The sequence below is a fragment of the Carassius auratus genome, unplaced genomic scaffold, assembly GCF_003368295.1.
Source record: "Carassius auratus strain Wakin unplaced genomic scaffold, ASM336829v1 scaf_tig00027369, whole genome shotgun sequence".
NCBI lineage: Eukaryota > Metazoa > Chordata > Actinopteri > Cypriniformes > Cyprinidae > Carassius > Carassius auratus.
In genome coordinates, this window is record NW_020525587.1 from 1 (window position 1) to 23,020 (window position 23,020).

General features: G+C 38.5%; 1 protein-coding gene across 1 annotated transcript in view; it reads right to left on the reverse strand.

Moving 5' to 3' along the window:
* Positions 1-304: 304 nt before the first annotated feature.
* Positions 305-23,020, reverse strand: part of LOC113079214 (rho GTPase-activating protein 32-like) — a gene marked incomplete at its 3' end in the record, with an annotated part of 58,905 nt that continues 36,189 nt past the window's right edge. Inside the window, 22 exon segments of the mRNA XM_026251432.1 lie at positions 305-661; positions 663-805; positions 808-871; positions 873-907; positions 1,445-1,636; positions 1,639-2,214; positions 2,293-2,367; positions 2,742-2,887; positions 2,993-3,194; positions 3,284-3,429; positions 3,558-3,665; positions 3,948-4,030; positions 4,585-4,729; positions 5,250-5,352; positions 7,541-7,690; positions 12,322-12,396; positions 12,967-13,017; positions 15,506-15,587; positions 17,199-17,276; positions 17,383-17,505; positions 17,638-17,730; positions 20,338-20,475. Of these exon segments, the coding sequence (XP_026107217.1) occupies positions 305-661; positions 663-805; positions 808-871; positions 873-907; positions 1,445-1,636; positions 1,639-2,214; positions 2,293-2,367; positions 2,742-2,887; positions 2,993-3,194; positions 3,284-3,429; positions 3,558-3,665; positions 3,948-4,030; positions 4,585-4,729; positions 5,250-5,352; positions 7,541-7,690; positions 12,322-12,396; positions 12,967-13,017; positions 15,506-15,587; positions 17,199-17,276; positions 17,383-17,505; positions 17,638-17,730; positions 20,338-20,475 (3,165 nt within the window).

The window sequence follows — 23,020 nt, forward strand, 5'->3', positions numbered from 1 at the left end:
TGGAACTAGGGATTAAGCCCAAACAAACATTGGTTAGGTTTTCTTGCACATTTGCCTTTTGTATTTACATGTGCTGTAATTTTAGCTATTTATATCAATACCAGATTAATGACTGAATCATTCCTGACATTAATTTTGTTGCAATATGACAAAACTGAAATATCAGACAACATTCAGCATTTTCTAATTCTGAATTCACAAATGGTGAAGGCCTGGCTCATAAATATTTATAACATTATTAATTGTTCAGCCTTGGTACTGAAGAACTAGTGCTACTTATATCCCTGCATGTACCACTGCTTACCTCAGAGCAAGGTTGTTGAATGACGGTATCGTTGCTGCTGATAGATGGTGTGGTGATTGTGGTAGTGGTTTTGTCTGTGCTCACAGGTGTCTGGCCCACAGCTGGCTGCTGCCTTTCTGGGCTTTTTTGTAATTGGGAAACTTGAGAAGGTTGACTAGAAGGCATTGCACTCTGACTTGGGGTCTCTTTTGAGACAACACACTGGCTATTGCAAGAAATGCTGGATAGCTTCCCACTATCACCTGTGTTGAGGTGCAGACTGACAGAGCGAGTTAACCTTTCAACTGGGGAGGAGGGTGGTGAAGACATAGGAGCAGACCTCTTTGATACTTCTACTGTAGCTTCCTCCAAGGATGTCCTGTGATGGCAAGGAAGGAGGAGGAGGCCACTCCATGGTCTCCAGTAACTCTTGTGGCCCTAATGGGGGACACTGGTGTAGGGGGTCCAGAGATTGCCTCTGAGAAAGAATAGTGGCCTGCTGGGCAGATTCTGCTAGAGCTGTGCAAGCATTCGGGCAGCATTCTTTGGTGGGGGAGGGGGAGGTATGAGGGACACAGAGCTGACAGGCGACATTGCCCTTTGGTGAGTCCAGAGCTACGGCTCCTACAGATGGACAAAACAGAGGGAACTCAAACAAAGAGAAGGCAGGCTAATATTCATGTGAAGGTAAGAAAGGGAAATGTTAAATTTCTACAGACTGTGGACAGATTTCTCTACACTGAGGCTGTTCATGCAAAGCGCTACAGGTAAAGCCTGGTGAACTAAACCTGAAAAAATCTAATAATTATCTTATGAAACCCAGTATAACTTGTTAATGATAACTTATTGTTAATGATAGCATTTACAATAAACCTAGTGTTTAGGTTCTTAATGTACCGGTACTCATTGTATTCATGTTGGTTTCAAATATTGTTGAAAAATTAATCATCATTATAAAATCTTTTATAAAATTATATCAGCTGCTTTACCCTAACATTCTGAAAATGTATTTCAATTCAGGAGTTTGAAAATGAAAATGTCAACAAAAGTTCTCATCCTAGAAGAGGTGTATTAAACTAATTCAGGATAAAAATGTCAATGACTCCTCAAAAAACATTATGGATTTAAGCTATCATATCCCTGTGTTTCAGTTCAGCTTACCTGGCTGCTCTTGAGAACAGGTGACCTGTGGTGGCTGAGAGCATTCAATGCTTGATATGTCTTTACTCTCTTTACTCTCAAAGGTAGTAGCTTTAGAAAGAAGCTCTTGTTGAATGGCTTCACTCAGGGGCATATCGGTGGTTCTTGACAGAAAGCTCAATTTTGCAGGGGAGTCCATTGGAGATTGAGGGAAGAGGGCTGAAGCAAAGTGCTCTCTGGTGCTTTCCTTATCATGGAGGCAGCTGATTCAGAGATGCTTAGAGGAGTCACAACAGATGACTTCTCGCAGTTCTCAAGGGATTTAACTGGAGTTTTCTCTGAGAAAGAAGCAGGGGGCAGTTTATTTCTATCCTTTAAGGCTGGACTGTGGCCTGGAGACACAGAATGACTCGTAACTTTAGCTCTGACTGGCGAGACTGGCTCTGAGCCACTGGCACTGGCCGGGCTCCTCTTCAGACTGCTTTCATCTGTGTCCAGTGAGAAAATGGAAGTCTCTGCCAGAGGAAGGCTACACTGGAAAGACATGGGGTCAAAGTCTAAAGAGGCCATGCCAATGTCAGGAGGGCTCAAGTCCACATCATCAGCGGAACGTGGTGGGGAGATAAGAGCAGGCACACAGATTGGTCCATCATCCCCATCACTCTCCCCATGGCCCAGGTTGTCATATGAGTTACAGTGTTGTCTGCTATCCAGTAGATCACCGTTGAAGGAAGCAGAGAGAGCATCACTGCTGGAACGAGGTCTGCGTGGCCTGTACACCTTAGACTCTCCTGTGTTAACAGAAAAGCAAAAAAAGTTATAATTTCATAATGGTTTGTCCCTTTTATTTTTTTTTCGGAGTGCTATACCTTCAACGTTATGTAAAGAGGTGAGAGACTCTTCACTTTTTGCAGACCGAAGAGTACCGGTGTCTCCTCTTCCTCCTGAGCAGAGAAAATAAAGCAGGAACAGAGAAAATACAACAAACTGTTTATACATAACCAAACACCAAGAGTTCTAGAATTCTTGACTCTGATTGGTCAATATGTGGTCATATATTGTTGTTGTCTCTCGTAAATGTCCTGCAGTCTCTCCGCTCTCATATAATAAAATCTTTTAAACTCAAATCAATATTTCATGTCCATGTATTTATTTATTCAGTAAATAGCCGTGTAATTAGCAGGGTAATTTACAATCAGCTGGTCATTACTGCAAAATAAACATCTTCCAAAAGAGACAAGGCCTTATTAACCACTGGGTTTATCTTGTGATAATGACTATCTGACATTTAAAGATGAATAAATGGCACGACACTAACCAGCCAATGCCATGGCCTTGAGTTCGTTTGGTTCACTGGGATTGCGCTGCAGCTTTCGTTTAGACATTGAGGAAGATTTGCCCAAGTTAAAAAAAGACCGCCAACTGCCAACTGGAGACTTTTTAGATTTTATGGGCTGTCTTTTCCTAGGGGAAAAAAAAAAATATAAAATGTACAAAATGTTTCTCTTTGAGAATAACAGGCACATAATTGGTCTCTTTATAACAGCATTAAAAATTTTTAGAAAACACCTCTCAGTGGGGAACTCAATGACCGTGTGGAATTTTCCCTGTAAGGCAGCAGGACCCTCTCCCACCTCGATGTACTTGCTGTCTGCAGTGATGGGTGAGTTGATCTGTGCCTGGGTACGTGCCTGTGCCTCTTCTAATGTTAGCAGCTTTGTGGATGGAGAGGGTACCAGCAAAGATTTAGGCCGAGACAAAGAGTTGTGTCCTACAAAGACAAAGAAACGTGTGATGTATATATAGCAATATAAATAAATTTAAATATCTGTCCATATTGAATCTGTCCATATTGCATACCTGTTCCCTCTCGTATAAGCGAGCTCAGTTTGGGGCTGAAGAGAACATCCACATGGTTGAGGATGAACTCCACCACAACCGACTGTATTCGCACCTCCATGAAGGCTGCTGTGCCACTGAAGCAAGCCGATTCGATTTGCTTTGACCTTTGTAGTTGGGAATAAAAATCAGAGATTAGTTATGAATACTAGGTTTTAATATTCACAGTTATAAAATTGTATCCTTAAGTATCGGTTTTCACATACATTACAGTTGCATCATGCAGAGATCTTACCTCAGTAAGTTGGGGGCCCAAACGATGGCCAAATTCTTCGTATGCATGTTTGTCACATAGCTGAAGGTTGCTAAGTGTGAAAGATGTCTCATAAGAAACTCAAGTGTCCTACAAGAAAAGCATGAATATTTAATGTTAAAACAACAGACACATTAAAATCAGACACCATGTAAAATGAGCATAATGGATTAGGTGCACACTCATTTGAGTGAACAATGTTGTAATAACAGCCCTCAGTCAGAAACGTACTTGAACTGCATTAGTAATATAATTGGTATGCTTAATGCAGTAGATTAATAAAAAGCTGTAACATTTGAAAAATGTGGCTGTTGAAAAGAGGACTGCAAGTCCTATAGCAACCAACCGAGGGCACTGTGGTCATTTACAAACCTATAGTGCGGGGGCGGCAGCTGCTGAATGACATCATGTATTTTGATCAACCTCTCCTCATCTGTGGCTGCTGACACAGCCTCCTAAAAAAGGAGAAGTACGGCTGTAAATCAGGGTCACTGCATCTAGAACAGCTCTAACCAACGAAAATGCTCTCAAACCCATGTTCACACTTTACTGCTGAGTGGACAAAAGCACATGGTCAATCACATTTCCTGTGCGTTATAGTTTCCCTGTTTCCATTGTAACCTGAAAACACTGATGCACTCTTAACTCTGGCTGTTTTCATGTTCAGTGGCTTATCTCCAGATGCTGTAAATGTCAGTGCTTTGTTTGGCATGCAGATGAACTCTTTCTGAAGCTGGGCTCTAAGAGACATTTTGCATACTCATTAAAAGCAATCATGGCAACAAATAGCCTAAAGCCTTCAACGACTTCTGCACCGTTTTGCCAGTCTCAGATAAGAGACCCATGCATATTATCACACCAAGAACTAAGAAGGTTTTGATATCATAAGTATGGGCTGGTTGTTTTAGTATAATAGGTGCTCTCAGCTGGAGCTATTTGTATGACAAAGAGTGTGTGACTTTGAGAAAAGGCTCTTTTTAAGGCCTGTCGTTGTGGGATAAACGCTTACCGAGAATTTCTCATACAGTTGGTAGGTGAGAAGTGGGTTGGGAAGCTCTCGAAAGTAAAGCTTGCACAGGGAGCCCACGCAGTGTATGTCTTGAATGTAAACATCTTTTGTCAGATCTGGGATCTGTTCGGAGTCAAATTCATGCCTGAAGTGAGAGAGAAAGGAAGTGCTTGATGTATTCTCACAGTAGATAATCTTACAGTGATAACAATCTCACAGTAGGCTGTTTGCTGTGCTTAAAACCTAAATTGTAACTAATTGGGATGAAATGACATTTGCTTGTATCATCTTATAACATTTGAAGTAACTGACAAACAATTTTGGTTTTCAATGGTCAGTGCCGAGGAAGAAGTTAACTCTTTTATTCACCAAGGATGCATTCAATTGATCAGAAGAGACAGCAAAGACACTAATAAGGATACAAATTATTTCTATTGCAAATAAATGCTGCTCTTTTGAACTTTCTATTTCTATATTTCTTCACTAAAATATCTGTTTACTCTGATGTACTCATTTCCTCCTGTGTTCAAGAATACAAACATTCCCATTATAACATGTAATTATCAGCAGCTTAATATTCCGCCACTGCATTCAGAGTTTCTCGAGCAGTATGATGAATCCCTATCTCTGCTTCTAGCAATTAGGGGAGTGTGTTTATGTCTTACCGCAGCTTCTGAATGTTGGAGGCAATCCCAGAGAGACGGTACATTCCATCAACCACTCCGTGCTTCTCAATGAACTCAGTGCAGCTCTTGAGTACCTGGGGGACTAGAGGTTTAGACAAAATGTTACTGGAGCATCCTTTTTGGCACGTAAAGTGTGAGAGTTGTCAAAATGCCAATGGAATAGAATGCCAGATTCTTTGTGCAGTAAATTTCTGATTTTGTAAGCTATAAATAACAACTGCTGGAGACAGGCCAGATAGTCAGATAGCAATTCCAGGCTCTCCTGTATAAGCAGAGCTTTTAGCTTCACATTTGCTCCAGTGGCATCAGACAAACTCCAGACCTCCAATGTGACCTTGCAATGTTTCACCCAGAGGAATCATAGTCACAGACAACCCTGACTGGCCTCTAGTCTTGACAACCTTTATCCGATAGATGAGTGAGTCCAAGACTCTCAGAGGCAGCTGTTCATCTACATTCCTGACATAGCAGTCTGAAGCACAAAATCCTCAAAAATGCATCCTTACTCCTCAATCAGCACTTCAAAATAAGGATGGCCTATGCCCATTGTGAGTGTGTTTCAGGGCAGTTAATGTAGCTGTCACTTGCCATATAAGGCCAGTAATACATTCTTTATATCTTACAGTATGTTCACTGATCATGCACATGGGTTTTTATGCTTTATGTGGTTTTCTGTGATTCTGTGTTGTGAATTATAAAAGATTTATATACATGATCCAGCTAAAGCCATCTAGCTGGCAAACACAGATGAATTGACAAAACTGAGAATGATTTGTGATATTCTTAGAAGCATCAGTCTGAATGGTTTTTAAATGACAAATCACAATCTTTTTTTCCTGCAAAAAAGTTTATAAATCATTGAGGTAAATTATAGTTGTAAAATTTCCAGTTGATGCAAATTAGAAACCTAGTAATTTGCTGTAAATATAACAATAAAACAAAAACAGTACCATTCAACTGTATTTGTAATTTGGGGTCAGTACGGTTTATGAAAAACTTATGAAAAAATATCTTGGGCCCACCAAGATTTTTAAAAAATTAAATAAAAAATAAAGTAAAAATAGCAATAACTGTAAAACATTATTACAATTTAAAATAACTGTTTTCTATTTTACTATATTTTAAAATCGAATATTTTCCTGTGATGGCAAAGCTGAATTTTCAGTAGCCATTACTCCAGTCTTCAGTGTCATGTGAAATTCTAATATGCTGATTTGGCGAAACATATCTTATTACTGATTTTGAAAATAGCTGAATTTATCCTTGATGACAAAAAAAGGATAAATTTCTTTAAATTTTAGTAACCTTCTTCATTTGAATGGTTGGATTTTTTTGGCCCCCTCAAAAAAATAAATAAAAATGTAAATGTAAAATGTAAAAACTATTGGCTCGATTTGGCAAGCAGAATTTTTGGAACCCTTTCAATATTTTGAAAAAGGACGCCAACATCCTTATGGCACCAAATGAGAAAGAGAAAATTTGGATTGATGTGTTTTGCTCCCTAGCGAAATACTGTCCCAGAGTTTAATGAGTGCATATTAGGAAGGTCTGCAGAGCTTTACGTTAATATGACTGATCAATTCTAATGACTTGCACAAAGTGTTTAGCCATCATCGTCTCATGTTCCTTTGAGAGCGTCTGAGATGGAGAGTACACATTCTGCCATTACCCATTTTAAAAACACATTAAAGCTGAGTGGGCTCATAGGTAAGAGAGGACAGTGAAGGGAGCAAAAGGTTCAGATCTTGGTAGTAAAACTAAACTTGTATCATCTACATGTATCTAACCAACTACAATGGACGACCTTTTGTAGGAACACATTTTTAAAGAATACCAGGAATTTCTGTGTTGAGGACACTTGCTCCTGAAGGAAACAATGTCCATTCTTCTAAATGTAATGGTCGAGCAGTCGTACCAAGTTGCGTGGATCCCTTTTGAAAAGGACAAGGCTTAGATTTTAAGGGCTGGCAATGGCTCAGGGAAGATTTGAAGTCAAACAAATGGAGTAAATGCTGAAGGCTGCCAGGGAGCTTTGAATCAATGGAGAAGAAATCTCCAGACACGGCCCCCTAACCATTCCTCCTGACCTTTAGACCGCTTTAAGCCAATCAGATGCCATGGCAACCCATGCAGCCAGATCCAAGATCTATTCTAGAGGAGGGGGGTTAGCTATGCTTTCCAGCCCACCCACATAGTCTCACATTAGTGTCAAGCACCGTCTGGATCATGAGCATGGAGTTTGAGTAGGAGAAGAAGGGGGCAAAGCTCACCGTCATGGCCGGAGTTGAGGAGATGTTCTCCTAGGTCACAGCCGAACACCCTCTCCCTGAGGATACCTCTTTGCTTCAGCTTCTGCTTGGTCGGCCTGGACTTCATGAATGTGCGTAGAAAAGTGATCAGTTTCCCGTGTTTCTTGGACACTGAAAGACAAAATGAAAATATGCATATTTAAATACATTTTCACGTCAAAGAAAAACTGCACTATGTATCTCAAGCAGCGCAACAATAAATGACCCCAAGAAAATCCTGTTTAACAACAGGCCAGTGCCAGCCACATCATGTCAGCGAGCCAAGATCTTATAAAATGAAGAAAGCAAATGCACTTGGTTGTGTAAGAATAATGGTTTATGCATTAACCCTGTTCGTTTACTGAAGGAATTTCCCAAATCCTACATTGTAAGCTGTTTTGTCAACCGTGCCGAATTGTTAATTCACTCAAATTCCTCTGAGGGACCTCCATCCTCCATCTCTGGGTGTGTGTTCTACATTTGGTAGAGCAAATTCAAACCACTTCATTCTCTATGGATCAATGCAACTGTTATAGAGGCACAAGTACAGTAGCATATAATCAACTATACACATTACAAGTTTAATCTAAAAGCTCAGCACTGGAAGAAAAAGCCTTTTGATGAGTGTCTGACCATACAACACCTGTGAAAGTCATCTTATGAAAGAAAGAAATGTTTCCTTTCATTTCATTTTTTAATGAGGCCAAGCAGGAAGGACGACTCAAGCTGTTTGGTCTTCGGAGCAGCTTGCGTTGTCATCACACCCTGACACTAACCGCCATGCCCCCAAAAAATGATTTCAGCAGCCTGACTTAGAATTTGCATGAGAATATCTTGGACGATACAGAGGAAAAGTATCAAGAGAGAAATGCCAAGGATTTGACAGGGACACACAAACACACCAAAATAATTACACTGGATTTGCTATAAAACCCTGAGTCCTGTATTGCAATTGCTCATTTAACTTGGATTGTTTTCAATGATCCTCATAAAATATTAGCAAGCTTAAATATTCCGAACCAAATAACTGTTTGCATAATGAAGCTGTATGAATCAGCAAACAATCTGTTGCCGGAAACAACTTCAGAGCTGTTACAAATGCAGCTGGGAATCCTGAAAACCACAAACTGGTCCATCTGTGTTTGTTTGTGGGCACATTTGGTGGATTTAGCAGGAGACGGAGTAAAAATGATTACAAATATTACACTTGTTTATTTTAACAGTTTAACTCCCTGGTGATTTTAAGGACGTGTGATTCTTTGCACGCTGAAACCACAGTGAACGTGGCAAGGGGACATCTGCCAGCTGTGATCTCATCTGTTCCTTTGTGAGTCTTTACCTATTAAAAAGGCACATTACTCACAAATGTAATCTTTTTACTCATAAAAAGAGTTGTCGTAGGAATTTCCTGTTCTACTTTTCAAGAGCCAATAAAAGTAACTACCACACATTTCACAGATCCTCTTATTTCAGACACAGGGCAAGTGCTTCAGTGCAGAGCAGCAGTAAGAAGACTCTGCTACACTGAAGAATGAGTGTTTCTTCCAGGCTGCACTTTACCTCCGCTGAGGAGACACTGATGACGTTACAGAGCAACGTGACTGACACATAATACGTTTTTCTTTTTTTCCTCCAAATCAACTCTCACAACATGAGTTCCAATGGCTTGCCAAAATTTTTGTCATAAAATTACTTAATAAAAACACACAAATATAACTTTGCTACACAAATCAGAATACACAAAATCTACTGAGAAAGGCAATCAGAAAACAAAAGTCTTAAAATAATGTTAAAATCAACAAAATGCATTCACCACATATTTAAAATTATATTTTTTTCAACAGTGCAAATGATTAAACCCTAATTCACACAAACTTGGCAATAGAAAGCATTTCAGTCGCATCCAGAAGTCTGAGATAGTTTAGCAACTTTATTGGCACTAAAACTGCAACTTCAGAACTTACCTCAATATAAAATATCCATGAAAAAAAAGCAAAGAAATGGTGTATTCTTAGGTTTGCCAGGCAGCAGCTGCTGTGGAGCGCTCCAGACACAACAGTGAAGGATCATCACGCTCTCCCTGCCAGCCGGTAAAAGCTAATAGTCAGCATGCATTCTTTCCGCTTTCCTTTTTCCCTCCTCTCTTTCCTTTCGGACTTTGTCCAGCCCCTAATATCAACTTACAACAGCCCTGGCTTCTAACTGCAGAGATCGGGGTGTGAGCAGCCACGCAACCCAGAGAACGAGAGGCTGTTGCATTTACCAGATATCCACTATCGAGTGATGAATGTGTTTTGAAAGACACTGGTAGTACAACACAGCAGTCTCCTGTGATGTTCCATTTAGGCTAAAGTTTACAACAAGGCAAGAAGTCAGACAAACATAAATATAACTCATTTGACTATACCAATAGCACAAAAACAATGCACTCTTTCTAAAGAAACTCACTGATAGCCAAGCCCATGTACCATTCAGCTTTTACAACCCAGACATGGTACAGCCATAAGGAAATGACAAAGACAACCCTCTCTGCACTCTAAAGCAACACGTCTGTGGCAAAACTGTCAAACAACACAAATATATGTGCTTTGCAAAGTAATGCTGACCCACTGATGTTAATTGGACAGATCTGTGATATAAGTTGCAATGAAAAAGTCAAAAATGTAAACGTGTGGGGCATTTATAGACATTTTTTATATTTTTTTAAATTATCACTTTTAAACAGATTAATGCCTTGTTGATAAATTACAGCATTAATCTCCTTAAAAACAACATATAGTCCCCAAACTTTTTAAAGGTAGTGTGCATACATACACAATAATACTACTACTACTAATAAAACAAAAACACTTAAACCATTATGAGAGTTGACAGAATGTGCATGATTAAAAACAAACAACACGAAACCAGTCTCCCAACCCAACAGCTAACAGGAGTTTGTATAAAAGTCTCTGTTTTCAGAACAGATCAGTAAGGAAGTACACAATCCCCTGTAGGACAAACGGACACATATTGCTATGTTAACCTTATTAAGTTTGTCTCTCATTCTCTCACAGTTCCTTCCAGCTGTCTTGGCTTGTTGTAAAGGCAGCTGCCCTTTACTCCACTGAGAGGAAGACACTTGCCCCACAAGGAAGTTAGGAAGTGAGAGGGAGCTATGGGAGCTACATCTGGAGCAGCACCTGCTACAGCTCAGAATAAGGGAATGAAATAAATACAGCTTAGTCTGTGAATGTGAAAAAACAAGAAATTACTATACTTCAGGCATTGTCAGAACGTACAATATGCCCTATTCCTGCTTGAAACCTTGGTAAATAAAACATTACAGCAACCTTTATCACCGTTACACCACCTGCATGATAGGACATTATGTGGTTAACCATTTACATGGGGAATTTTGCTTAATGAGGTGAATGATTCATAAAGCATTTAGTGTTGTTTGATAGGTGCTCGCTGCTCGGCTAAAGCTCTGCAGGGGAGCAGAGAGGTATGCTGAATTTGAGCATGTACAAAGGCAGTACACAAGAATATGTTTGAGTCACTATGGAGAGACTGTAGTTCATGTTGCCATTGGACAAAAATGTGATTATTTTATAACCTTTCCTATCCAGGGTCATGTAAATCAGCCCAGGAGTGTGTTGCGAAATAACTTCACAATGAGGCTTTCTGGAAAATACAATGAGGTGCACTTGAAAGAGCAATGGAGCAGTGCCATAAACTGATCTCACAAGCTTCATTTCAAATACATGCACATTACTGTAAGTGTAGACATAGTCAAATAAGTAGAGATGCAATGATATTAAAAAAATTATCAGTATCGGCTAGATTTTTCATGTTATGGATGACAAGCAAAAAATAACAGACATTTAAATAATATTCTATTTAGTCCACATAAATTCAAAATAAAACACTAAAAACTAAAATCAATCAAAACTTATATGATTCATGATTTCAGACATTGCAACATTACAGTACACAGTAAGAACATTTTACATTTTGTTTAATAATATTAATTTTTAGATTAATTTAAAGTGCTTGTTTATTGGTGGCAAAGATCATCTGAATGTAACAATATGGATGAGTATGTGTTTGTACAATGAAAATACAATACTGGGCAATATTTCCATACTATGACTGATAAATAGCGGACTCTACAATTCTATACTATATTTAAATATATTAAAAAATCTTCTTAATAATGTATCTTAATTACATTAGCATGTTTAAAGATTAATTTTAAGTGAGCATTTAATTATGGCAAAGACAATCTAAACGTGAAAATCGAGGAAATGAGCATGTACAATTAAATATCTAAAACTGGCCAATACTGATGATCTCTAATATTGTTTGACAGCCGATATACTGTCTACACATCATGCATTTCTACAAAGAGAGACAAATCAGCAGTATTGCAGTAAAATAAAAACATTGCTAAACAGAAACATGCATTCAAATGCAGGTCAAAAGAGAGAGAGTGCTATCAGGATAAATATATAAGATAAGGGTCAAAGGGTCTCTCCACACTAGAGATACCAGAAGAGTGTTAAGTGGAAAAACAAGACAAAACGTTTTGTGCTTGCATTAAATCTTCATATAGTTAACACATGATGTTAGGAAAGACCAGTGAAACTACATTCTAAAGCTATGGAGTGCCAGTGGTGTTCAGAGCACTCGTGAGTGGCAGGCAACTGTGCAGAGATGCACAGGAGAGTTTGGGGTTAGTCCGTGTTAGACGTAGTACGTGGATAAACAGTTTGGTCTACCTGAGCTCAGCCTGTAGGGGTTTAATGGGTCGAGGACCCATGCATTGTCCTGCTTTAAACTCTCCATCTCCAAATCTGCATGCCGGGAGGAGAGAAGGGGAGAGGGAGGGAGGGATGGACCCAGTTAGAGAACATGAGAACAACAGCTGCGCATGAGGCTCTATCAGCTTAGCAGTCTTTCAGGAGAGTGTTCCCATCACTCCACATTTCCTGTCCATTAGGAAAGTTTCACAACAGTTTTGAGGCTGCTATAAGTGATAAACAAGAAATGCAGTAAAATGTACATGAAGACACACTAGACTAAAATGGATAAGAGTGGTCAAAGATACAGTGCAAGAGAAATACTGTTTTATGATTCTGCCAAAGGACAACAATGCATGCAGTATAAAAAAAAAACATAGTGATAAAATGTGTGTGTGTGCGTGAGAAAAAGAGAGCAGGAGATGGAGGATGTGTGACTAAACAAAACAAACAAACAAAACAAAATGTAAAAAAAAAAATGCCTTTGACGCTCCATGAAGAAAAAAGTCATATGAGTTTGGAACGACATGAAGATGAGCACATTGACAGATTGTTTATTTTTGGTTGAACTAGCCCTATAAAGTTAAAAAAGGGAGATATTGGGGAGAGTATACCGGCACGCACAGGGTGGGAACAGACTCCAGGAGGCCGGCCGCAGACCAGAGCAGGGAGACGCTGAGGAAGCAGTGGAGGAAGCATGGTCAAATAACACATCACACATGCATGCATGAAGTGCAAAGCAATGCAACATACATTCCAAACAGTGTCACCCCAGAGTCGGTAGATTAAAAACCAGCGCTTAGCCCCAGCAAAAACCTTCTGCATAGTAAAAGCTTATAATATAAACTTTGTTAAAGTATAAAAGTACAAAGCAGAGCAGCGCTGCTTGTTTACAGCCACCTGCTGTCAGAGAGTGAATTTGCATGTCATTCAGCCTGCTGCTGAATCTGTTGTTTTATGTAGCATAATTCCACAAAGCCAAAGTCAGACCATTCTGTTTTTGAAATTATAAAGTTGAATTTAAATCAGAAACTGCTCAATCTATATCTTTGTTTGGATAATGGTTAAAAAGCAGTGGTTGCCTCTAGTTTTCAATGGCTACAGTTCTAGCTGTAATACAGCAAAACATCTTTTTGTACTCATATTGTAATTTTTTCTTAATTCTTTTGCTTAAAGCTGCAGTAGGTAACTTTTGTAAATATATATTTTTTTACATATTTGTTAAACCTGTCATTATGTCCTGACAGTAGAATATGAGACAGATAATCTGTGAAAAAAATCAAGCTCCTCTGGCTCCTCCCAGTGGTCCTATTGTCATTTGCAGAAAGCCATCCGCTCCCGGTAAGAAATAACCAATCAGAGCTGCGCTCCGTAACTTTGTTTGTGTTCAAAATGTAGAAAAATGTATATAATAAGTGAGTACACCATGAATCCATTTTCCGAACCGTGTTTTTAGCTTGTCCTGAATCACTAGGGTACACCTATAATAAGTGTTTATATTCAGACTATTTTAGATTGCTTCGGGGGTACTGCGGCGGAGTAACCCAGTACCTTTGTGATTCTTCATAGACATAAACAGAGAGAAGTAGCTCCGGCTACAATGTTCTTCCGCAAGACGCAAGCAGTTCTGTTTATTAACCGCTAGAGCGTCAAAAGTTCCCTACCGCAGCTTTAAATATTTGTAAAAAAAAAACAAGAAAAAAATAAATAAAATAGGATTCAGAATCGTCCATCAATAATCAAGATCAGTGCATCTCTACTGGACATTTCTTTTGTCCTACAACGACAAAAAAAAAAATAATAATAATAATTAATTTTTGTGAACAATCCCTTTAACTCCAACATATCTATATAATATATTCCCAGACTCTCAGTTAGGTCGCCATTGATACAATCAGCTGTGCCATTATTTAACAAATTTATATTCTTAAGTACTTTTCATATCAGTTACTTTAATATTTTTACTTAATTGTTTTTCTTATAAACAACTTCTACTTTCACTTGAGTCAATTTCCATAAAGGTATCTGTACTTTTACTGAAGTATGACAATTGGATACTTTATACAACACTTTCTGCAATAATATAACTCTCAAAAGACGATGTTTACCACAGAGCCCTAGCACCCACCCACTTAAAGCCAGCATTCTGATTGGTCCGGTGAGTCATGATGATGATGATTCACCCATCTGTGGATGCCAATAAGCATTGATTGATACACAATACGGCTAAAACCAAACAGAAACGGCTGCAGGAGATGGATAAGTCTTCAGACAGCTTGGCAGGCCAGTTAGTCCAAGTTATGATGTAAACTGACCTCTCATAAAGCAGTCCACATGGTCCACAGCCACTCCAAATATGACTAAATGTATTGTGCTTGTTAGGATTGTGAAAGCTAGCAACAGTCCATTTGAGATTCTATTAATCATGTTGTTTCTTTTGACATTTCAGTGCTTGGCCAGTGAGATATTCTGTAAATATAAGGAATAAATCGTACCATTCTGGACCACAGTGTGTGATGTACATTACAGGCACATACACACTCCCCAACAAACCATTAGGAATGAAAAGAGGCAAAGCGAACAACAGCGCAGATTCAACTACGAATGTAATAAATGAAGAGGGTCAAAGGGTTCCTTCATGAGGAGGGAGAAGAAAAAAAAGAATGCATACTGGGTGTGAACCACAAATTTTCCCATGCAGCATGTTGGCGATGTGCTATGAAATCTGAAAACCTTGCATGTCTCATAACCAATTTGTTGAAATCTAAAGTGACACTTTCTTAAAAAGCAGCTGTGCCCTTCCCAAAAAGGAGCTTGTAAGTTTTCTCTTCATGAAGGTTTGAAGATCTGTGATTCATGCAACAGGACCCAGAGGCTCCACTCTGCACCTGGTCCAGTTCACTCAAGTACACACACCAAACAGATTCGATCCATGACTGATTCAACATATCACTTCTTGTACACTTTGTTCCAATCCACTCTCTCTCTCTCTCTCTCCAAACACGATTAACATCTCATTGCAAGACATGAGTAATAAGCTAGCCTTCAAAAACCTGCATCTTTTCATGCCTCAGTAGGAATCGCAATGTATATGAACATCAAGTGTGACCTTGCACTAGGTTTCCTGATGATGTTGTTTGTGTATGTGTGTGTTTTGTGGTACCTGGTTTTGGCACGGAGTTGGTAACAGACTGCGGAACCTTGTCATTTATCAGCTCCACACACTCGCTGGGAAAGAAGCCAACCTGTGAAGAGCAGAGAAGGTTTGAGAAAGCTCCTTCTCTTTTTGGAGACAGACATGCCAAGGCTTCATCATATCACTCTACGTTCTGCTCTGCTTCTGGTCATAATCAGAAAATGGCATGTTACTGTTTCATAACACAACATGTAACTCTGCTAATACACTGTAATAATTCTTCAAGGGACAAACTACTAAGCTAAAGAAAAAAGTAACTTTTGAAAATTCGGTCATACTTACTGATAGATTATAATACAGTTTTTTTTGATCAAAACTAAATGCAGCCCTATATCATTTAATTAATGCTAATATTTTTGGCCCTTTGAGTGTTCGAGAAATGTGCAGCACAGTAAAAACAGGCATCTATCAGTTGGCATACTCTTTTATGCTGCATCAGCACATCTAGAATGATTTGTAACTCATCTAAAAGAGCTGAGAAAATAATTATATACACTAGTGTTCCAAATTTTAGGGGAATTTTGAAAAAAAAAAACGACTCAATCTCACTCATTCTATTCTGATGCATTAAAATATGTATTTTAATTCTGTGACAGCAAAGTTACATTTTTTGCAGCTATTGCGCCAGTCTTCAGAGATCAATCGAATATGCTGATTTGGTATCATCAATGTTGAAAACAGTTGTTTTCCTTAATATTTCTGTGGAAATCATGATACATTATTTTAGGATTCTTTAATGTAAGTTCCAAATAATAACACTTATTTGAAGTATATCTATCTTATTGACTCCAACTTGAATTGTGCTGTATGTAAACTTAAGTTTGGGTCAGTGCTATGTTGCCTCTGAAAATATTACATTAACTGATCTATTTGCATGATTGCAATTTTCTGTGATACATTCTGCATTGCACTTGCTAATTATGATGATTTGATAACAGGACAATAAGGGATGCCAGGAGAAGGTTGAAGCATTTTTTTATATGAATATTTGGCTTTCATATCAATGAAAAAATCTCTGAAAACAAGGCTTATATATTTCAAGGCCATCTGACTTGTAAACGGCAGATAAAAGGACCTGAAAGAAGATTCAAAGTTCATCAGTCTCTCTTTCACCAACATGAACAAACTAAAAGGACACAATGAGCCAAATGTACATGCTTGCCATGTTTTACGACCTAAAATTGTATTTTATCATTCTATCACCTACTAAACAGCTACAGATTTATGAATCTATGACATGAATTAAGTTCATGAAAAAAAGACAAGGTTTTCTGTAGCATGAGCTTATCTTGCAGAAAACATTAACCATGCCTATTAGTATAACATTGAGATTGTGACCAATCACAGACCTCTTCTACACTAGAGTTTGATTATGACTCTGACGCCCCCTGAGACCCTGCTGACATCAGTGTGTGCTGCTTCTCGTGGTGACAGCTGGCATTGCTGTCCACTGTTTTTCCATGCAGACAGATGCTGGCTACCCGACCCAGCTATAGCCTGCCAGAGCTCAGTGTCAGACTGCCCCCCGATGGATCCAGCACACATCTGCCACCATGAACCGCTCTCCCTACAAAGGCCCTAGCTGTGACTCACTGGAGAAGCCCTGAATACCAACTGCCATGAACACTTGAAACAGAGGGCTAAATCACACGGAACAAACCTGGAAACCATGTTTTCCTCTCCACCAGGTGGTGTCCTCTTTGGGTGGCATATCTATTACAGAAACAATATCCCCCACCTGAGAGACCGAGAAAGAGTGAGAAAGAAATCAACAAGACTTCACAAAATAATCAAAATTAGCATGGCAGTCATCATTAATCTCTCTTTATTTTTATCTCAGTCACCTCAAATGATAGCTCATCAGCTGCCTGTGCAATATAGCGCTTGATCACGTGGGCTGCCGCGATAGCTGGAACATTTATGGATGATTCTTCATGCACCAGCAAGTGATTCCCTTTGTTGTCAACCTGAAGAAAGATATAAATGACACCCCAGCTATAGGCAACATTGAATATATGTTCAGTGAACATCCCTCATCCTCACTGATTATTCAAGTGAATTAATCAGCTATCTCTTCTCAAATGGTATCAAATCAGTACCTCCATCCATGTGAGGGCCGGCCCACAGTTGATCTTATTATCAGCAATCGCTGAGAGACGGGAGAGGTAAGCCATCAGCATCTGGGAAACTGCCTGTAAGGAGAAAGAGCGAGAGAGGGAGGGTTAAGCTAGAGTGACAACTTCCAAAGGGGTAATTCTATAAATACAGAGTACTTTTACTGGGAGGGAAAAATCTCACATAAAACTGAGAACAAATTGTTTGAGATTGCATACTTTTTCATTAGAGAATGGTAGGGTAGGTGTAAGGAATGCAGCTTTCGTGTAGAAACGGTGTAGAGTTTTAAACTTAAAAGATAAAGAAATAAAACAGAACTCTGCATTTTAATTTTTATACTCTGAGAAACAATGTTAGTCTCTTCAGTGAAATACGCTGTAAAGGGTTTGGTATAAATTTATTTGCGGCATTACAGTTATTGTTTTTTGGAGTGCATGTTTGGTGACTGTGGCTACTTTAAAGGGCTGCAGTTGCACTCTGAGATATAAAATGATCTGGATTATACTTCCACATGGCTTGCATAAAAGCTAATATAGCATGAGGTGAGGTGGAGCTGTCTTATATTTATACAGCTCAAAAGATCAGTCTAATAAAAGATTTCAACCACACATCCGTTTCTAAAACTTAACATTCTATTTAAACCACATTACACACAGATCAGTCTTAAAAAAACAGTAGTATAATAATGTTCCTAGTGGAAAATAGAAACATGAGGGTGTCAGATCATCAGCAAAAGAGCTGAATGTTAAAACCTGCAAAAGTCATTTCACTGTGGTATCAAGCCTACAGAAGCTCTAAAGAAAGTGTTTTTGTGTGTGTGTGTGTGTGTGTGCTATACACAGGATTTTTTAGGCAGAGATAATTAGAGAGAGAATTTCTTAAATCTCAGCCTGTAAAACTAATTGAAGGTAAATTTGTTCCATAAAAATTCAGCGTGTAGGTTTTCTCTCTGTTTGTGATGCTCCACATCCGAGTTTGGTCTGTGGCATTTGCTTTAAATGTTATAATGCATCCCTGCGTGTATTAAGCTATACTCCAGTAAATACAGATATGGAAGGTCAAAACAAAACAACTCAAACAACCTGATTAACAGTAATCAGGTTTTCTATGGCTGTCTTTCAGAAAAGCTCAAATGAGCTGAAAACCACAATCAGATATGTTGATGCACTTTTCTACAGAATGGTAAAAATTCGAATATTTCTCCTCAGTCACAGCATATTTGCATTTGACACAAATATTGGGAGGATAATTTGGCCAAATATAAACAATAACAATGCACACATCATTGCTAAAGGTACACTATTATAAAAAATGTGAATTAGTCCGTTATTTCTTCTTTCTTTTTTTAAGGAATTAATACTTTTATTCAGAACACAAGCATTAAATTGATCAAATGTGACCGCATATATATTTCAAATCTTACACAAGGTTTCTATTTCATATAATTTTCATATAATTTCTGTTTTTGTTTTTTTTTACTAAGCATTATAGTCACCCTCTTCTAATTAAGGGGTCTGATGCTACATAGTATAGATAGTATATTATATAATATGAAAGACAAGTATTTTGGTTACCGATGGACAGCCAGTCAACAAGAAAAAATAAGAGCTAAAGATTAAAATAAGCCAATAAAAGCCCATAAGAGTTTATTCAGGATCCACAGAGCACTGATGGGATCTGATCCAGCTGAACGTATCCCAAGATCCACCCTCCTGTCAATTCCTTTCCCAGACGTTTGCTGGCAGACCCACCAAAATGTAAAACGAAGGCCAAAAGGGGCTCCAAAGGAAGCATAATTAGGTCAAAGAAGACCGAACAGCCAGCTGTGAGAACTCTCATGCTCTATTAAACTTCATTTATCTCTAAAATCCAAGGCAACTCTGATGGGTTCAGTATACTCGAAAACAACATGAAGAATGCAGGTACCGGTAAACAGAAAATGAACAGTGTTATTTAATGATACGGTCACTTGCTTCAGTTATTTGGCATGTTTTGTTCATGTGCTAATGAGGCTCATTTAATGCATAGGAAAAGCCTCATAATTAGTCTGTCCTTTGAGGTGTTGGTTCCTATAAATCAGAGCCAGTTAACCTTTTAAGATCATCTCAGGGCTTGTAATACAGAGTTCTCCTTACGAGATTCAGATGCATCTTTACCAAGATCTCTAAATTGCCTTTCTACAAATAAAACAGCACAATCCAACAGATGAAATATGACCTTGGAACTGTTTTCTTGCACTGGGAAGCTCAAAACACCTGATTACACACAAAACCTTTGTGGGAGCTTCCACTTAGCAGCTCAGAGAGACTTCCATTACTGCAAAACATAATGAGTGGCATTATCAGCCCCTCAAATTTCAAAGCAGGTCATTTTAGCTGTGAAAATATGGCACAGTTCAAGTATACAACTCTGTAAACAAATGCTATGTATGCCCACTACAGCAGGAAGAAGAGGTTTTTTCGAACACTACAAGGATATCCATCTGACGGTCTCTCATGGGATGCCTCACTGAGCACTCACTCATCACAGATAACTAAAGCTGTTCTGAGAGGGGCATCTTGCAGGATAAGGACTGTTTATACTGGGTATGAAAGGTTTGATCATTCTGCGTTTACAGGCAAGAGCCTAAAATGTGTCATTGGCCACAGGTAAGTGATAAAAGAGAATCCTTTTGGGGGTCTTACCTCTGCTCTTTCCCTCAGGCTGTCGAAACGGGGCAGCTCGGGGAGCTGGGAAAAGCGGCGGTCATAGATGCAGAGATGGAGATGCTTATCCAGGACTCGGAAATCTTCATAGCTTCGCCTCACGATCCAGCTTCGTCCCTGCGGGCCGGTAAAAGAGGGCTGTAACTTACAAGGTAAACAAACAAGTGCTTGAATGTGTGTTGATGTTTGGTCTGCAGGGTAAACATGAGGGCTCAGTTCTTGGATAAACTTCATCTGGCCAGTGCAGCAACATGATGACCACACACAACAGCCACTTCAGAGCAGCCACATTACAGCTGTGTGTGTTCAATCCTGGACAAAGCAGCATTCAAAGCACCGAGGAGAGGGACAAGTGACCACACAAGTTTTTTTTTTTTTTTACAGTTTTGAATTACAGAATTGCATTTCCTGAAGGAAATACTGATACTTTTAGATACAGAAAAGAATCCAGTTTTCAGGAAAAGTAATATATGGAACCACGTAACCCCGATTTTTGATAAATGCAAATTCCAATTCACTATGCATTCGGTGGGAGATTTCAAAACTGTTTTATATAACTTCCAGAAAATTAGGAAGAAAACATATTGCATCAGGAGAAAGATATGTTAAGTATTGAGAAAACAACACTGGCTGAGTTTAAGCAGACGAGCTCTGGATTTTATCAGCTAAGATGAAATAAATTATAAAGGAAAGTTAAATTAAAAGGAAGCGGTAACATCATAACAGTTTGAGGTCAGAAAAATTGTTTTTTGTTTGTTTTTTGTTTTTTAAAGAAATTAATACTTTTATTTAGCAAGTATGACTTAAACTGATTAAAAAAGTTACATTACAGTAATTTATAATGTTACAAAAGATTTCCATTACAAATAAATGTTGTTCTTTTATACTTTCTATTCATGAAAGAAGCGTTAAAAATGCATCACAGTTTCCACAAAAATATTAAGCAGCTGAAAACAAACCATTTCCAAATATTGATAATAATCAGAAATGTTTCTTGAGCAGAAAATGAGAATACAAATATGATTTCTGAAGGATCAGGTGACACAGAAGACTGGAATAATGGCTGTTGAAAACTCACTATCACAGGAATAAATTACATATTAAAAAACATTGCAATGAAAACATTATATTTCACAAAAGTACAGTTTTTACTGTATTTTAAATAAATGCAGCCTTGTTGAGCATAAGAGACTTCTTTCGAAAACATTTAAAAATTATACCATGCTCAAACTTGATATGATATACACCGAACATCAACTCAACCTTTACAAGAATGTCTCTGAAAAGGGCCAAATCTACAGAATTTGACTACATTACTGTCTTCTGTGGCTGCCGTGTAAAGCATCCATCATTCTGACAGTCCTGTGCAGTTTGACTAGGACACTTTGTGCACTGCTGCAGACCCACTGTTGACCACATTCGGCCAATTAGATCTCTTAATTAAACAGCTTATGTGTGTTATGTTACAAAAAAAGGTATTATATTCTATATACAGCAGAGACTGAAAAAAATAACTGCTTGCATTTCAAATAAATTTGTAAAATGTATTGTGTTTACTTCTACATCTAACAAACATACGGTTTAGTAAAAATTCACCTGCCACTGGTGTGAAAATTAGGCTCAAAAATGTATTTTGGACCAGTGATAAGAGTATAATGAACTGCATTCTCGCTAAATTTAAATTTTATAGATCTAGTGTCTGTTCTAATGAGCCTCAAATCTATATGGATGCAAAGATGCACCCCGAGCCATTTGAAAATCGATAAAAATATGAATTGATGCAAGTCAGTTGAAATGTTAAACGTATCATGTTCAATTAGTGTAGATGTTTTATGTGGTATAGTTTCACAAAGCTTAACTCGGACCAATCTGTTTCTGCTTCAAATTTTGAAACTATACAATTTTAATGCCTAAAAAAATGGTTTGTTAGTGACTACAATGAGCTACTTCCCAGAAATTTACATAAACCCCTTTCTGTGTTTGATCTTTCTACAGACATTGTACTACTTGAACAATGGTTAAAAACCTTACTTTCCATTCAGAAATGTCTTTTAAGAGCTGTGCTTGCAGAGGTTGTACTCGATCCTCTTCATTACTGCTATCTGGGTCTGATTCTGGCTCAAATTGATATGGGAATATTGACAATAGAGCTGTAGTCAAGTCCAGCTTTGTCAAGTCCAAGTCAAGTCCAAGTCCAGGACTAGTCGAGACCGAGTCAAGACCGAGTCCAAAGAGGTTCGAGTCCAAGTCAAGTCCAAGTCCAAAAGTTTTGAGTCCAAGTCCAAGACCGAGTCCAAATGAAAGAAGAAAGGGTCCTCTTCAAGACCACATACTTAACTACTGATAATGTTTGTGATGTGAGAGAAAGCATATCTCCTATTCTAAGAAAATCATTTTACATTATTATTTGTAATGATCAAAAAGCATGTGCAAAGTAACAACTCTGTAGGACAGGGGTCTACAAACTACATCCTGGATGGCCAATGTCCTGAAAAGTTTAGCTCCAACTGGCCTTAACACACCTGGAAGATTAGTGTGTCTAGTAAGAGCTTGATTAGGTTCAAGTGTGTATAATTAGGGTTAAAGCTAACAGGGGCGTTACACAAGATCCCGGGCCCTATGCATAGGCAGTCCTGATGGGCCCCCATGCCCCCCACCCATG